Source organism: Rhipicephalus microplus, chromosome X (genome assembly GCF_043290135.1).
Source record: "Rhipicephalus microplus isolate Deutch F79 chromosome X, USDA_Rmic, whole genome shotgun sequence".
NCBI classification, from domain to species: Eukaryota; Metazoa; Arthropoda; class Arachnida; order Ixodida; family Ixodidae; genus Rhipicephalus; species Rhipicephalus microplus.
In genome coordinates this window covers 369,854,069-369,870,099 of record NC_134710.1, presented here as the reverse complement: position 1 = coordinate 369,870,099, position 16,031 = coordinate 369,854,069, and the positions used below count along the sequence as shown (strand labels likewise).

The 16,031-nt window shown below is 43.6% G+C and overlaps 1 protein-coding gene across 1 annotated transcript; it reads right to left on the bottom strand.

Annotated features, from left to right (window-relative positions):
• Positions 1-609: 609 nt before the first annotated feature.
• LOC142775376 (uncharacterized) lies at positions 610-14,120 on the bottom strand. The gene is made up of 2 exons (XM_075876741.1): positions 12,906-14,120; positions 610-672 (listed from the first exon to the last, which is right to left on the bottom strand). The coding sequence occupies exons 1-2, from the start codon at positions 14,112-14,114 to the stop codon at positions 610-612; spliced, it is 1,272 nt and encodes a 423-aa protein (XP_075732856.1). The 5' UTR covers positions 14,115-14,120.
• Between the last annotated feature and the right edge of the window lie 1,911 nt (positions 14,121-16,031).

Here is a 16,031-nt window from a genome sequence, read left to right as displayed (position 1 = left end):
TAGATGAGGCGACTTATTCATCGATATTGTTGAAAAAATTTCTCAGAACTTCCTCAAGTGAGTGGTATATTATTAGTAATTTATTCTCAAGGCATGGGGAGTGGTGGCAATCGCAGCTACTACATACTGCGGTTCCTTCTTTCAGCGACTGTCTTCAGCGGTTGCTTCAGTGGCTGCTTCCTTCAGCGACTGCCACAGAGGCTTTCTCATGCACTAACAGTGATCTTAGCCATATCTATTCACAGGATAGCTGCTTGCAGTCTGCAAGTCAAAAATATGATCTCAGTATGCTGACATTATACTGCCCTGGACAAATAATAATAACACTACACAAAAAGCTCACTGTTCAGCTGAGATCTTAGCACGTGAATTATGACCTAGGTATGTTTGTGATATGACAATTTGCCATTTGCCAGCTACAAGCAGAGTTTCTGCAAAGGCAAAATCTTACTCGTAGCACTTACCAGCATCATGATGCCGTCCCCTAAATGGGCCATCTAGCTGGCAAATAGTGCCATTGGCGCACATAACAGCCTGATACTTCTGGCAATGGAAGCGCTTGTGCCCAGAGTGGTGCTCCTGCTGGAGCTTAGACGGCTGACAAATTCGTCATGCCGTGCCATCTATGAAGCCCCAGCAGTTCTTCAATGGAGCACCTTTTTGGTGCACGGCCTAAAAGGAATGACAAAAGAACATAAAGCAGCTGCCAATAGCATTTATGCACAAGTGCAGTTTTCAGATATGATCTTAGTAAAAAACATTGTCCTTGCTCTTTTCTCTGACATGGATAGCCGAGACACACGAACAAACAACAAGCGTGACCAAACTTAACATTATCACTTGTCTTCTAGCTGTTCTTGCAGTGGTTTTACACTACTGTCTCCATCACCCGCAGTGGAGGGCACTTTGCTTTTTACTCGTACCATAACAGGACGCGGAGTTACTCACTGTGTCTTTCAAAACTCTAAGAGGCATCAAAAGTAGAATCATTTCATGCCAGACAGTGAATGAGCTAACTCAAAATAACAAATGACGTTCTTAGCAGTCTAAAAGTGCACGTCACAGTGGCAGTTACAGTGAGGGATGATTGATACACAACCATGGACATTTCTCTTTTTGGACCAGGCTGTATTCCAAAAAAGTGAACAGTGCCAAATATAACAATGATGTCTTCTTGATTTAGCAGTAACCGTATCTGAGAAAGCAGTAGCAATTATTGTTTATGATGCTTGCTGCTTTTGTGATTCACACCTATGAGTTTACTAGAAGTATTCATATTCATAGCTTACTCAATGATAAAAGCAGACACAGTATAAGGCTACAGCCAGCTTGGTGCTCAAGAACAAGCTGTATTCAGTGCGTCAGTGTTGAATCCATTACTGACAAATATTTTCACTTAACATTTCACAAAGGCGCACTGCAATATGCAATATAATTGAAGGGTGAATTATGCTTGCCTCTCCTAACCTACAGTTAGACTTGTGCTCCTTGAACTAAAAGGACACTGAATGCAAATGATGTTTCATGTCACATTAGAAGGTCAACGGTTAGGAGTACTTAAAGCATAAACAATTTGCACAGCACCAATTTAGCAACAAATATAAAGATAGCTGTAGAATGAGAAGCCAGCCAGAGTATTCGAGCTTGCTTAGACTCGCTCGAAAGATATATTTTGCTCTGGGCACTTGCTCTGATTCAGACTCGCCAAAAATTTTCGCCTCGGACTCGAAGGGACTAAGTTTTTTCTCCACTGAATTCACTTGAAATCAAACTCGCCAACTTATTGCTGAGACCAACCATCACAGATGTACAGCTTGACTAGAGTCTCGATGAGCCTCAGTGTGTTGCCACATGAGTCTACTAGCATAATATTACCTTCCTCAGTCATGGTGTCACAGCTATTTGATGCCAATATCTCACACAATGGGTGCTCTACTTTCAATCTTGTTCTTGAAACATGTTTTATCAGTGCCTGCCTTTAATCCAGTAATATCTGTATGACATACATGACTCACATGAAATACCGTTATGAATGGATCCGAGCAACTTTGTCAAGGAATTCTGGTGAAAGAATTCGCACGAGAGGTCAATGCACCGCATTCTTGTGGTCTCAGTGACCTGTTTTTTTGTTGTTTTTTCATGCATAATTGTCTTCTTGCACAGTAGAAACAGGGTTGCGAAAGAATAAACAGGCTGCAAAAACAACACAAGCTGACACATTTGTATGTAATGTGATCGCTGGAGTGTGCCCATGTTTGTCTGAGCTCAAAATTGTAGTACAGATGTATTCTCTCAGTGCGTACGAATATCTCTTTGAACTCGCTTCGACGCAAACTGAAGATTTTAAACTTCGAGGAACGAACAGACGCATTTCAATACATTTAACCAGCCAGAACCAAGGATTTTACTACAGCGTCCTACTGCTCTGCCGTAAAATCGCCAACTTAGTAGACTCGCAATGCAATGAAATTGAAATCAGTAATTTAAATAAACATGGCGTATTTTGCCGTTTCAACTTTCACATCTGCTACTATGGATATTCTGCCAGTTTTTGGACATGTTACGACTTTGCTTCATAAAAAAAAGTGATATTCGCACAAAATCGATCGACTTTCATGCTTACCTGTGAAAACAGTTGCAGGTTCTAGAGGTTCATTCAGCTATAAACTGTGAGATCTGCAAGCAGGTGTCTAAAGTAATATTCGATGTGAGACATTACTTTGGACACCACACTTGAGATCACGGAGCTGTGGCAGTTGAATATCGTGTCCAGGTCACAAAGTCGATTGGGAGGTGCCGCAGTGTCATACACAAAGCCTTGAAATCTGACACTCAAACGCGCTGTGTACTCATCACTTCGCCGGGAATGAGCAGGCCAACGATCAGGTCGTCCAAATCGCTTTTGTGGAACCTGAAGTTTCGATAGAAGGTAGTTCCATCGATGGTATCGATATCCAACACGCCGTTCTCGTGAAGGTTCCTTCACGGCTGCGGCTGTAGCAGATCCATAATCAGTAAATCGTCGATGTACTCCCATGGAAGATTTTGAGCCAGGAATGGATCTTGGAGCACACTCGTTGCCATATCAACGACCACTTCTTTGCGAATTCGGCCAGCCGCTGACCGTTCAACCAGAGAGGCTTAAAGAACTATGCAGTGGCTACTTATAGCCTTCTGTACGCAGCCAACTTTAATGGTTTAGGTGATTATATAGCACCAAAACACTTGATAGATTTAGAGGTTAAATGTTATTATATTTGCTCCGCAGCGCTGATTGAGTTTTATTTAAAAGAAAACGTATGTGTGTGCATCCATGATCATCATCATCTGTGAACGTAAAGGTTCACGTATGTGTAGGAAAACACTGCTAAAACTCGAACGCCGGTAACACGGTAACGTTAAGAAGTATACGTACAAGCTAAAGCTACCTACTGAATTTCTTTTGGTAGAAGGAAGTTTGACGTTTATTTACAATAATTACAGGACAAGCATTTTGCTACGTGATGGACATATCATGAAACCAGACGACGATGTCTCCACTGAGCCCACGCTCGCCTGCAGGTCGACGGTTTTGACTAGGCATTGCCACCACATTTTACCAACGTGTCCCTTTCTTGATGTGAGAAGGGCTGGGGCATACGTCTCACGTTCGTGGAATAGAGCAAAAAAAGGACTGCTCCTCGCCACGCTCAATTATCGAGGCTGGTTGTCATCTACCCGGACACCACTCTCCTAAAGCAGGGCGGTGTGGCCGGGAAGCCGAGAACCATTGCAGTAGTTTTCGTCGAACTCGCCTCGTGGGGCTGCATAGTGGCCCGCTTCCGGTGTCGAGAGCACACATTTGGATGGCCTGCCAGACCGACCCAACAACGTGTTCCATGGACAAGTACACGTGTGCGATTCCATAGCTACTCCACTTGAAAAAAAAAAAAAAGCTGGAAAATTTCTTCTGACACTAGCAATGCAAATTCCTGTTTTGTAACCTCTGCCCTCCCCCCCGCATACCCCTCTTTTTTTGTTTGTTCGGAAGGACTCTTAGCAGAAAGAACGTGCATTTTAGGGGATCACGCATACCTACAACCGCGGAATGAATTAGGCGGCACTTGGACAGCCTTCGTTGGAAATCTGCAGTGTTTGAGTCATCCTTTGTAAGGCTGCAAGGTTTAGTTGAAACGAAAAGGAAGTTAAAAAAGAAACAGATGGAACTTCAGGTGCGCGTGAAAGTGGGTACAGTAGTGGAGTGTTAGTAGATGATTTATAATAGCGTGAAAAAAAAAAGTTGCCGAATTTTCGGCGCCATGCAATGCTTTAACGATTTTGTGAGATCATCAAATCCGGAAATCAAGGAGTAGGTACAACTGGCCATGTAAAAAATTAACCGAATTACTCGCAAACGTGAGGAAAGAAGCGTACATTTAAGGGCTCATTATTTTGTTAGATGTCATACGAATCGTATACTGTTTTCTTGTTGTACGAGGAAGAAGAAAAGGACAGAGATTTCAGCCATGCCTTGTTTCGTGATAGAGTGTGCATAGGCCAGGTGGGACGCTCAAATAACCTGAATTGTCCGTCACATCATCGGTAGGAGACTTGACTGCAGAAAGTGCGGTTGCTCGCCAGTTTTCAGCAACACCCAGCAATGAAATAAATATGAGAAGGAACTGATGAGAGCATATATTAAATGTCATGATATGCTATAGGTAACTGACTGAAGTATATAAACTCTAAAGAAGGAACATAGTCCTGATTGTGTACTTCCCGTAGCGTTATCACGAAAAGATGCTGATCATCTTTTTAGAGAAATGTAATTTAGAATGTATCGTGCCCTGTGTTTAATCTTTATGGTTTTACGGCACATGGCCATGTGTTCGTTATTTATTTTGTGATTGTCTCATGCGCAGTGTTTTCATCTTTAATAGCTGCATCTTGTTGTGTGCATGCATCTTTCAAGGCTGGCTTTGTCATTCTTTTAATTAATATGCAAGCAGGTTACCGCCATGAATCTTGTGGGACATATGCAAAGACAGTACCCAAAAGAAACAGCAAATCGACAGATTGAATGATGATTCGTGGGGCGAAGCGTTCGTCAGTCCGCTCGTGCTTTCGTACACCCATTCGTTCGCGCTTCCGTCCGTCTGTGTGACCGTCGGTGCATCTGTCCGTCTCTGCATCCCTCCATGCATCAGTACGTCCGTTGTTCTGTCTGTCCATCTGTGCGTCTGTTTGTGCGGCCGTCCCTCTGTCTGTCTGTCCATCCGTGCGTCCACCCTTTTGTCTGCCTGTGCGTCGGTCAGTCCGTCCATTTATCTGTACATTCGTCCATCTATCTACTGAACACTCCCAAGTACAGCCATCCCACATAATTTCATCTATGTATTCATCATATAGAAGTGCCGCCATCCAGCGTACGTAACGTCTATGCAAAGTTGTTTCGGGTTCAGACGAATAGCTCATGAATAATAACTGCTTGAATTCACAAATTTATGGATACACTTGTTCAGGCATTACCGACGAGGTGAAAAAACTGTCCAAGATGAAAATCTGAAATTTTCATTATTGAAGTAGCAAGCATTTCTATGCAGAGAAAATTATCATAAGTTAATTAGAAAAATGTAAGACAGAGTGAATTTACCTCATTTTTAACTTGCCAGGTTTGTGCAATTTACTTATTGCTAATTTACAATTAACGCACATTAGCAAGACTATGTCATATTTTGTAATTACCAGAGCCCACTAACTTTGTGTAGCAGCGCTTGACTCAAAAGTTCTTCAACAAATAATAAATGTTGCAAACATTTTTTGGTCGTGGCGTCATCTGTGAAAAGAACCATGAAGTTGTCTCCTGTCAGTTCTGACGTTTGTCAAAAGTGATGCCACTAAACATGACTATGCCGCCGAAACACGTATGGGTTATTTCTTCATATTTCAGACTTCAGTGTCTAGCCCAGTGGGTAAATTTAGTCGCTACGTCTCCAATACACAATGTAACCCCAAGAGGCTGCTGAAAAAAAAAGAAAGAAAGAAAGAGAGGAAATGACAGAAAAAAAGAAGGGAACAAAGCGTGCCACATTTCTCACCAAGTGGTTTGGCAATTGTGCCTCGAATTCCAGGACCTGCTTGGCTGCTCGCCTTTGTAGTTGGGGACTGCAGAAGCGTTTCTGAAGTACATAAAGAACTTGACCTTGCCTTCTATTTTTGAGACTCGTAGGACATTACCTGGTGGTCTTTACTTTGCGGGGAGGTGAGGAAAGTTTGGCAGTGTGTTTCACGTGACACTGGTTGAAGGGTAGTATAACATTGGACCTTTTTTGAGAGATAGTCTGCACATGTGAAGGGGTGGCGACATGACGCGTGTTGGGGTTTTTTTTTTCTTGGGAGAGGACGGGAGGTCACAAGGCCAAGCAGCCTCTATAAACGTTGCACAGAGAGGCGACAGTTGCTAACTGAGAGGTAGGTAGCTTGAATCGTCTGCAAATCATTCCTGGAAAATATCAGCCCCCAAGATTTTTTTACCAGTGCGTGCCGAATAACTTAAGAGGCTACGGACCCCTACTTTCGATTTCGGTGACCTTCATAGAGGTGCTTTTCAGACTTTCAAAGAGCCCACTGGCAAGTTTGGTGGTAGTTTGCGGGCAAGTTGGTGGAAAACAAACTTTTATGCGTGTAGTAACTATATTATAAACTGTGAGTTAATGAGCCATAGTTCCCTGACTGCAGCAATAACTGCGGATGGCTGCGAGGGCTCTAGAGCGTTTCCAGCCAAGCGCAGCAAAACAAACGTCAAGTGTCTCTACCCCTTCTCTACCATAGCGGCGCATAACGCATTTACTGTCAGCATCGGCCACCATAGACACCTAAACAATGAGACATTCACAGGAAACGTAGACGCACTCAAGCGTATTTCTCGAATGAACTTCTTCGAGAGCTCACTGGGTGCAGCCACAAAGTGTGAGCCGCCTATTCCCCTGCACCTCTCAAATGACAAATGCAATACCCGGACTGGTTTTGCAGCTTCCACTCGCTAAGCCAGGGGTCCCAATCAGCTTGCGTGCTGTCCAGACACTCAAGATGGTAAAAGCACAAAGGGGGTGGGAGAGGGGGAGGCAATTTCAAGTTTGAATTAAAAGAATCGGGACCTTTCAAAGAAAGACTGGGCGTGAGCTTTCGCGATAACCGTATCACATGCTAGTGATATGAGTACTCACATAGGTTAGCACTAATGAAGCAATTGTTTACGTGTGACCACTTCGTATACCACACCACGGTGCTGCTGTTCTAAAACTGGAATGTAAATATCTGCAGTAATGTGCACAAACTGATGAGATTCTGACAGGTCTACCGTCGCATTCGTGAAAGCCCAGTAAGTGCACAGGTGGGGTGTGAAATTTTTGTCTTAAGAAGGCTCCCAAGATCCGATATGCGTTTGTCTTAGACGATTTGAATGCCGAAGCAGCCATCCTGTTCTGCTTCTTGGTCGACCGTATTCTCTTGCCAAAAGATTTCTGCACCTCATGCGGTGTGTCAGTTTCTCGGGGATCTGCCCAATTTAGACCAAGCGGTAATGTCACTTGATGACGTCATGATTTCTAAAATTTTGGTGACCTAAGATGTCAATCAATAATTTCATTTAGCACTTGAGCAGTTAGCACTGGAGCAGACAGCAACAGGCACATTTCGCGCTTGATAAGACCTCTAAACTTCACTGACCTTGTGTACTGTGCTGTTTGTTTTGTAGGAGCGTGCGACTAATATTAACTTTTCACACTTAATTGAATACTGCCTAAGGCATATCAAATAAATGCCCACTTTTTAGATTAGAAATATGCATGAATATGAGATCATCAGATTCATAGTTCAAAATTCAGCGAGTGCAATTTGCATCTGTTTTACAAATTAATTGCAGTGCGAGCAGAACTCGTTTTATAGCTGAAAGAATCCACTCCAATATTTCTCTAAATTTGAGCTATGAATTCGCGTATGTAAGTGTGAGACCGCCCTCTAAGTATGAATGTTGCCCTGCTTGACCTCATCAATCCCTCTGTCAACTCGCCACGCTTGCACCGCATCATGACCGATGTCACCCTCATCCCTATTCATATTCTTGAAGGTTTCAAGTAGCTATGTGAGAAAGAAAAAGAAAGTGGCAACCGATACATCTGTTTAGCGGTGCATGAGGCTAGTAATGTTTTGGCTGGCAAATTCCTTCCGCCGTTCATGCCCATGAAATCACTATTTTTTCGCTCACTGCAAGGCATGGAAAAGGGGCTTTGTGTAGTGATAGCCAGGAAGTTGTAAAAGGTAGTTTTCCGGGTAGCTTCTGTTTGTAGCGACATAAGTATCAAGCGAACCATGCGCAACACCCACAGTACATGTGCAGAGGGGTCCTCTGTTAAAGGGAACGCCGGAGCACATGTCATCTGCTCTGGTGTTTTTTACGAACTGCCACATCTAGTGGCCACGTGAGCAAGTAGAGGAGGTGACATTTAACATCCCCTGAAAAGGGTTTGCAAACCTTGCCAGCTATCGCTCGTGTCTCTTAACTCACTACATTCTCCCTGTAGGGTTCCTGGAACGAATATCAATAGCTCCGGCAGTGAATAATGCTACCGGTTTGAGAGTAAATCCCTGAAAAGGGGGCCATCTTAGCACTTCTGTTGAAGGAAGAGTGCATGATGTAAAGCAGAAGTGGAGAAAGGGATGTAGCAGGACAGGACATCTGACATCATGCCGCAGGGACGTCTGACATCATGCCCATCAAGGTGCTGCCTCACAAAGACTGGTGTGCAGCTGCGGCCTGCTACCATTGTTTGAAATATACAGGCAGATCTTGAGAAACACTGAAAGTAAATGGTTTATCGGAACAGAAGCTCCTCTCAAGTGGAATTTTGACGCTTTTGTCTTTTTTTTCCTGTTTTTGTTCAGTATGCTTTAAGCTCCGACAGAGGCATTATAGAGTGATGCATATTAGAATAATTTAGTGTCAGAAAGATGGTATGTTGTAAACAAAATGTCGTAAAATGCAGGTATTCGGTTGCCTTGCATGAGGCAAAATGCTGCTAATATAAGTTATACCAGTATAATTAAGGCTAGGCATTTTGCGTGACTTAGCCATTTTTGTTGTGAATTTGCAGCTTAACATGATCTTCAAGGGAATGCCTCTGCAAAGCCACTGATACAGTGTCTTCATGACGAGGAAGTACATAAATTTTTTAATTTTATACGACAAAGTGTAGAGCAAAGAACTAAGCTTTGTCCAATTCTAAAAAATTTGGGAAATTTTGAATTTCACTTAAGGCAAATGCTTGGACAAAATGTAGAGCAAAGAACTAAGCTTGTCCTAGTCTAAAAAATTTGGGAAATTTTGAAATCTTACTTAAGGCAAATGCATGAAATTGGGTCAAGTTTGTTTTGATGCTTTAAATTTAGAAGGAGCAATCTGGTAGAGTGAGCAGCACTCGTTGAGCTCACTACTAACCAAACATTTGGTGGCCAACTGTTGCCCTTTTTGAATTAACACAGTTTGTGTAGCCAAATAGAAGGGACGCATAGATAACAATTTCCAAGAAAGTAGTTCACTGGCAATAGCATCATTATGCAATGGCAAATTATCAGTAGTCAACCCATGACATGAATGCTAAGCTGCAATGTTTATTTTGCCTCAGGAATGAATTATGTATGCAAAGAGAGAAAGCAAGTCTATAAATATTGGTTTTTTGTTTGAATAAAATTTTTTTGCTCTATAAATATTTGAACATATACCAAATTAACATGGAAATAAAACTCTGCTCCTTAGTGATCATAATATGTACTCTGACTTTACACAACAAAATATAACAAATCTACACAGACATTTCGCCTCTTATGTGAGTGGCATGCTTAGTGTGCACTGGCACCGAATGTGTGGAGGTGACCAAATTCACTGAATGTCTTCTATGTGCCTACTCATCCGGATGGAGGCCGTGATTGTTGTTGCACGCTGACTGGTCATGACGGTCTAACCAGGACTAGAAAAGCTTTTTCTTCCCTCTCTTTTGTTCCCGAGCCAGTGTCGTCAAATTACGGAAGTCGAAGGCATGCCCCATTTTCAAGCAGTGTTTGACGAGTTCTGTCTGAAAATGAGTGGCTTTTGTGATGTCCGCTTTGTGTTCATTAAAACTCGTTGACAACTTCCTGCCAGTTTTACCAATATATGTGGTGTCGCAGCCATGGCACAGAAACGTAAACAACCCTCTTTTGATCGTTCGCAGGGGTGCTCTCTTTGGGCTTAGAGAGCACGTTTATCAAGGTACAATGAGGCTTGAAAATTGTTTTATTTCGCAGTGGACAGAGTCTGAAAAACCTTCAACGTAAGGTACAAAAACAATGGGTTTTGTGTTTTCTCGCGGCATACTTCTTGTTCTCTTTTGCATGTTTTTCTGGGTGTCGTTGATAAACTTGCGCAGATAATGACTTCATTGCATTCACTAACCACGCTTTCCACCTATATAACTGCAAGTGCTGAACAATGATGTATGCAACACCTTATGCATGAGTGAAATAGGCAGGAAGCGACCAACAGGGCTCAACGAGAACAAGGGAAACATTTCAAAAGCCACCCATGCCACACATTATAAGACAAAACTCTACGAACACTGCTCGACAAGGGGACATGCCTTCGACTTCAATAATGAGACAACGCTAGTTCGGGAACAAAAGTGGGGCAAGAGAAATCTTCTCGAATCTTGATTCATTAGTGTGACAAGTTGGCGCGCGACAACAACCGCGGCCGCATACTAAGCGACATACGAGACAAGCAGCAAACTGTGTAACCTCCGCTCATTTGGTGCCAGGGCATACTGAGGATGCCAACTGCATATTTGGCGAAACGTTTATGTAGTTTTTGCTATATTTTGCTGTGTTAAGTATCAGTCTGTATTTTTAATCATGAACTGGCCTGTCTTTTGGAACATTTTTACATCTGCTCCTTAGTTATAACTCTGATGCATACTGTGGTGTACCAAAAAACATGCTGATAGATTTATTTTCATGTTTTGGATGAATTTTTTTATTGTGTTTTAGGTACATACGCACGTGCCAGAAGAAAAAATTGAGGAGCAGAATTTCATCTTACTTTGCCACCAATGCAGCTGATGAGGAGTGACAGAAAGGAATACCACGCTGTGAGTGCCATCTGTTTGGTAAGCACCATATTTATATTGCAATATTAAACTACTAACAATTTTCTTTGTGCATCATTTATAATAAGTAGCTCAATGAACATTGCCACTTTGAAAATAACGAAGTAGACTGAATAAAATTGAGCTGAAGAACTGAACTGAGACTGTAAATAAGCTCGAAACGTTGATTCTTTGCCATCATTAATAAGTAAGGAGTCAATCATTCAGCTCAATAAAGCTTCACGAATTTCATCTCTGCACTATTTAAGTTTCCTCACTGCTGTGTTTTTTCACTGCTGGATTGTGCATTGTTACATAGCTTTCTGTAGTCCTGGCACAGCTTTCATAGAATGTTGCAGACAGATTTTGTCAGCCCATTTTCTGCATTTTTTTACAGAAGTATTGTCATTTAATTATTTTGTTTGCTTGATAAGCTACTAGTATGGGTCTAATCACTTCCTCTTCATAATGCAGGCCCTCATTGCCAACCGATTGCCTCGTATCATGGCTTGTGCCACGGTCGTCACAGCCATCACCCTGCGATTGCTGTTTGCCAACATCGTCGACAGTGTACCCCTCTTGGATGTATCCTGACCTGGCGAGCTTGTTCACTCAAGTCGAACCACATTGGCAGTCTCGAGCAAAGAATGGGAAATTCAACATGCTGCTCAGTTTGCGTATGTGAACTCCACTGGGCATGTGAACTGTTGTGGCGGTATGGCTGTTAGTTGCTTCTTTGATGGTGATGCAGGTTGGTGTTCATTTGTCATTCTACTCTAAAAGATTACATTTCCTGTGCCGGCTGGTGTTCCTGTGCCCGCAAGTATGATTATATGTGTATCTGTAGTTGACATTTATGGTGTTATATTTTCTTGAGAAAGAGGCTACTCAGTCATAGTACTTGTTCTGAATACCTTCGAAAAATCAACTTCCTTTCTAACGACGTCCGTAAACCAGTGAAAGTACTTTGCCACTTTTCCGAAGATGCGCATAACCACTCTCTACAAAGTACCAACTTGGAAGCTACATTCACTGCAAATCCAAAATGTTGAAATGCTAAAATTAGTGGCACACACAACACAAGAAATGCACAAGAGTGGAAACTTGGGCTAGTTGGTGCGTAGTCATATTGCAAGATGTTTCAGCGCGCGAACAAAGGAAAAAGGACAGGGTAGACAGAAAGAGCGCTGACTTCCAACTAACTTTATTTGACAGAGTGCCAAGAATATATACTGCTAAAAAGGATGATAACAGAGCATGAAGGTAAAGGCACGCATAATCTACACATCAGTAACAAACACGTGTGACAGGACCTCTATTGCCTCAAAGCCCAGCTAGGTAATCACGTTCAGCCTGTGATAAAGCAATCGATGATGTGCTTACACATTTATCTCCTAGCAAGTGTATTTTTTCGGCTTCAATAATTTCTCGGGTAAGCTGATCCCTGTGCCTTGCCAATATTGAGCACTGATCAAAGAGAGGGGTGCACCCACAATCTCGGCAATGAATGCCAAGATGCCCTTGTACCACATTGTGCACATTGTTTCGGTGTTCTCGGAGGCGGTCATTTATGCACCTGCCGGTTTGCCCGACATAGATGCACCCACACGTCAGTGGAATCAAGTAAACGACTCCCACTGCGCATGGGATGTAGCGTGTCCTGTGCGCGACAGAGCACGAGGCAGAATTTGCACGAGGTGCATTGACCCGTTTGCAAAGCCTCTGCAATTTTTCCGGGGCAGAAAAAACCACAAAAACGTTGGCGTCTTGAGCAATCTTTTTTAGCCTGTGTGATACGTCGTGCACGTAAGGCAGTACGACAGGCCGGCTCTTTCGGACACTGTTTCGTTTATCCGGTTCGTCGCCTTGCTTCAAGACAGTGACCAGCTTTTCCGCCACCGAAACGAGAACATGCGCGGGGTACCCAGCTTTGGTGAGCCGCTCTACTTGTAGAGCAAAGCTGTGGTGTACCATGTGGGGGCATGACTCCTTTAAGGCATTGACAAGGCAGAGGTTAGCGATGCCCCGCTTGACCAATTTAGAGTGAGCCGAGCTGAAAGGCAGAAGAGGCTTGCCGCTTCTTGGTTCATACATCCAGCAAACATGTCGGGAGTCTAACAAAAGCTTCAAATCTAGAAACTTCAGGTTGTTATCAGTGGGTGATTCATGGGTTAGAACTAGTGGTTTCAGGCACTCTCGGAAAACAGTCAACACGTCAGAGGAAATGGTCTGAAAATTTTGACTATCACATTTCAACAACACTAAGTAATCATCAACAAAACGGCAAACTTTAAAAACTACAGAGTCGTCAAGCTTGTTTGACAAGACACGATCATGATGTGCTAGAAATATGTCACTAAGAATGGGTGCCAAACATGAACCAATACATATTCCACTTTTTTGTAAGTAGTTTTTGCTCTCCCATGATACAAAAGTGGCCTTCAAATAAAAACTGAGTAATTCTAATAAGTTGCTGTTGTGAATTCCAGTACGCGTTTGAAACGCTGATGATCCTAACCTGTCTATGGATTCCTCTACACATTTAAGTAGTTTGTCATGTGGCAAAGAGTAATACAAGTCCTTAATATCCACAGACATTGCCTGGAGTCCTGTGTTAGTTCGTCCAATGATGTCAATAACAGCGTCAGAGTTCTTGACCAAAAAAGGATCGTCTATTGTTATATGTTTTAGCTTTTCCTGCAAAAAAAGCGCTACAGACTTTTGCCAGGTCCCCCTTTCTGTTACAATGACCCTCAATGGGCAGTCAATTTTGTGAGTTTTCGCAGAAAAGAACAGGTCAAGGCTAAGCTTTTTGCAACTATCTATCGCCTTCGCAAGCTTTTGAAACCCCAGGGCCCCGGTAAGAGTTTTTGCACGCTTCTTAAGCTTATCCAGACCTATCTCATCATTCTCGTTGAAAAGAGACTGCATTGCTTGCATAGCTTTCACCTTAAACATTGAACGAGGAAGAACCACAAAACCACCTTCCTTGTCAGCCGGCAGAAGTGACAAGGAATGTGCCTTTAGGTACGCGACAGTGCTTCCTGTATTGACAACTTTGTTCGAAGGCTTACATCTCGAGAGCACCTGCACGCCTTGAGCAACACATCTATCACATTCAGAGTCAGGAGCACGACGGGCGACTTGCCTGACCAGAGTGAGGAGCTCGTGCGGTGTTCTTGAAGGTGCCACCGCGTACTTTGGTCCGAGGCATAGGGTGTGCTTAACGTTGTCGGGAAGAAAAGCATCCCCGAGAACATGCACACAGTCCTTAGCAGCTGGAGACTTCCTTGGTGTGATGGCCCGCAGGTAACTGAGCGACTGACGCCACATGAACTCGACGTTTCGGTCTACGAGGCTTGAGAGTTCACGACACTTCTTCTGTGTAGCTGCTGTGCGTTCGTTTCCTAGAATTTGTAGTTGCAGGGCTTGACGGTACAGTCGAGCCTGCCGAAGCCATTCTGAGCGTAGAATCTTGGATACTCTTAAACCATGGCCAACCGAGGGAGTGAGGCCACCAAACAATGCCTTGACTTCGGGAAGAAGTATCTTTAGCCGGATGCAGTACGCCAATGAGCGTGCGCGGCAAGCAGCCACACTGATTAAACTGACGAGAAGAGAAGGGCTTGTAGAAGAGGAGATATAGATGCCCGATGTACTAGAAATGTAACTCACAAGAGTGGAAACTTGGGCTAGTTGGTGCGTAGTCATATTGCAAGATGTTTCAGCGCCCCTGTCCTTTTTCCTTTGTTCGCGCGCTGAAACATCTTGCAATATGACTACGCACCAACTAGCCCAAGTTTCCACTCTTGTGAGTTACATTTCTAGTACATCGGGCATCTATATCTCCTCTTCTACAAGCCCTTCTCTTCTCGTCAGTTTAATCAGTGTGGCTGCTTGCCGCGCACGCTCATTGGCGTACTGCATCCGGCTAAAGATACTTCTTCCCGAAGTCAAGGCATTGTTTGGTGGCCTCACTCCCTCGGTTGGCCATGGTTTAAGAGTATCCAAGATTCTACGCTCAGAATGGCTTCGGCAGGCTCGACTGTACCGTCAAGCCCTGCAACTACAAATTCTAGGAAACGAACGCACAGCAGCTACACAGAAGAAGTGTCGTGAACTCTCAAGCCTCGTAGACCGAAACGTCGAGTTCATGTGGCGTCAGTCGCTCAGTTACCTGCGGGCCATCACACCAAGGAAGTCTCCAGCTGCTAAGGACTGTGTGCATGTTCTCGGGGATGCTTTTCTTCCCGACAACGTTAAGCACACCCTATGCCTCGGACCAAAGTACGCGGTGGCACCTTCAAGAACACCGCACGAGCTCCTCACTCTGGTCAGGCAAGTCGCCCGTCGTGCTCCTGACTCTGAATGTGATAGATGTGTTGCTCAAGGCGTGCAGGTGCTCTCGAGATGTAAGCCTTCGAACAAAGTTGTCAATACAGGAAGCACTGTCGCGTACCTAAAGGCACATTCCTTGTCACTTCTGCCGGCTGACAAGGAAGGTGGTTTTGTGGTTCTTCCTCGTTCAATGTTTAAGGTGAAAGCTATGCAAGCAATGCAGTCTCTTTTCAACGAGAATGATGAGATAGGTCTGGATAAGCTTAAGAAGCGTGCAAAAACTCTTACCGGGGCCCTGGGGTTTCAAAAGCTTGCGAAGGCGATAGATAGTTGCAAAAAGCTTAGCCTTGACCTGTTCTTTTCTGCGAAAACTCACAAAATTGACTGCCCATTGAGGGTCATTGTAACAGAAAGGGGGACCTGGCAAAAGTCTGTAGCGCTTTTTTTGCAGGAAAAGCTAAAACATATAACAATAGACGATCCTTTTTTGGTCAAGAACTCTGACGCTGTTATTGACATCATTGGACGAACTAACAC

Bases quoted from the DNA above. Each gene is read 5' to 3' on its own strand.
- LOC142775376 (XM_075876741.1), bottom strand. From the start codon at position 14,114: ATGTTTAAGGTGAAAGCTATGCAAGCAATGCAGTCTCTTTTCAACGAG. The intron at 673-12,905 runs GTTTTTTCTGCC...CATTCCTTTTAG, and splicing joins AAGACGCCAACGTTTTTGTG to GCCGTGCACCAAAAAGGTGC.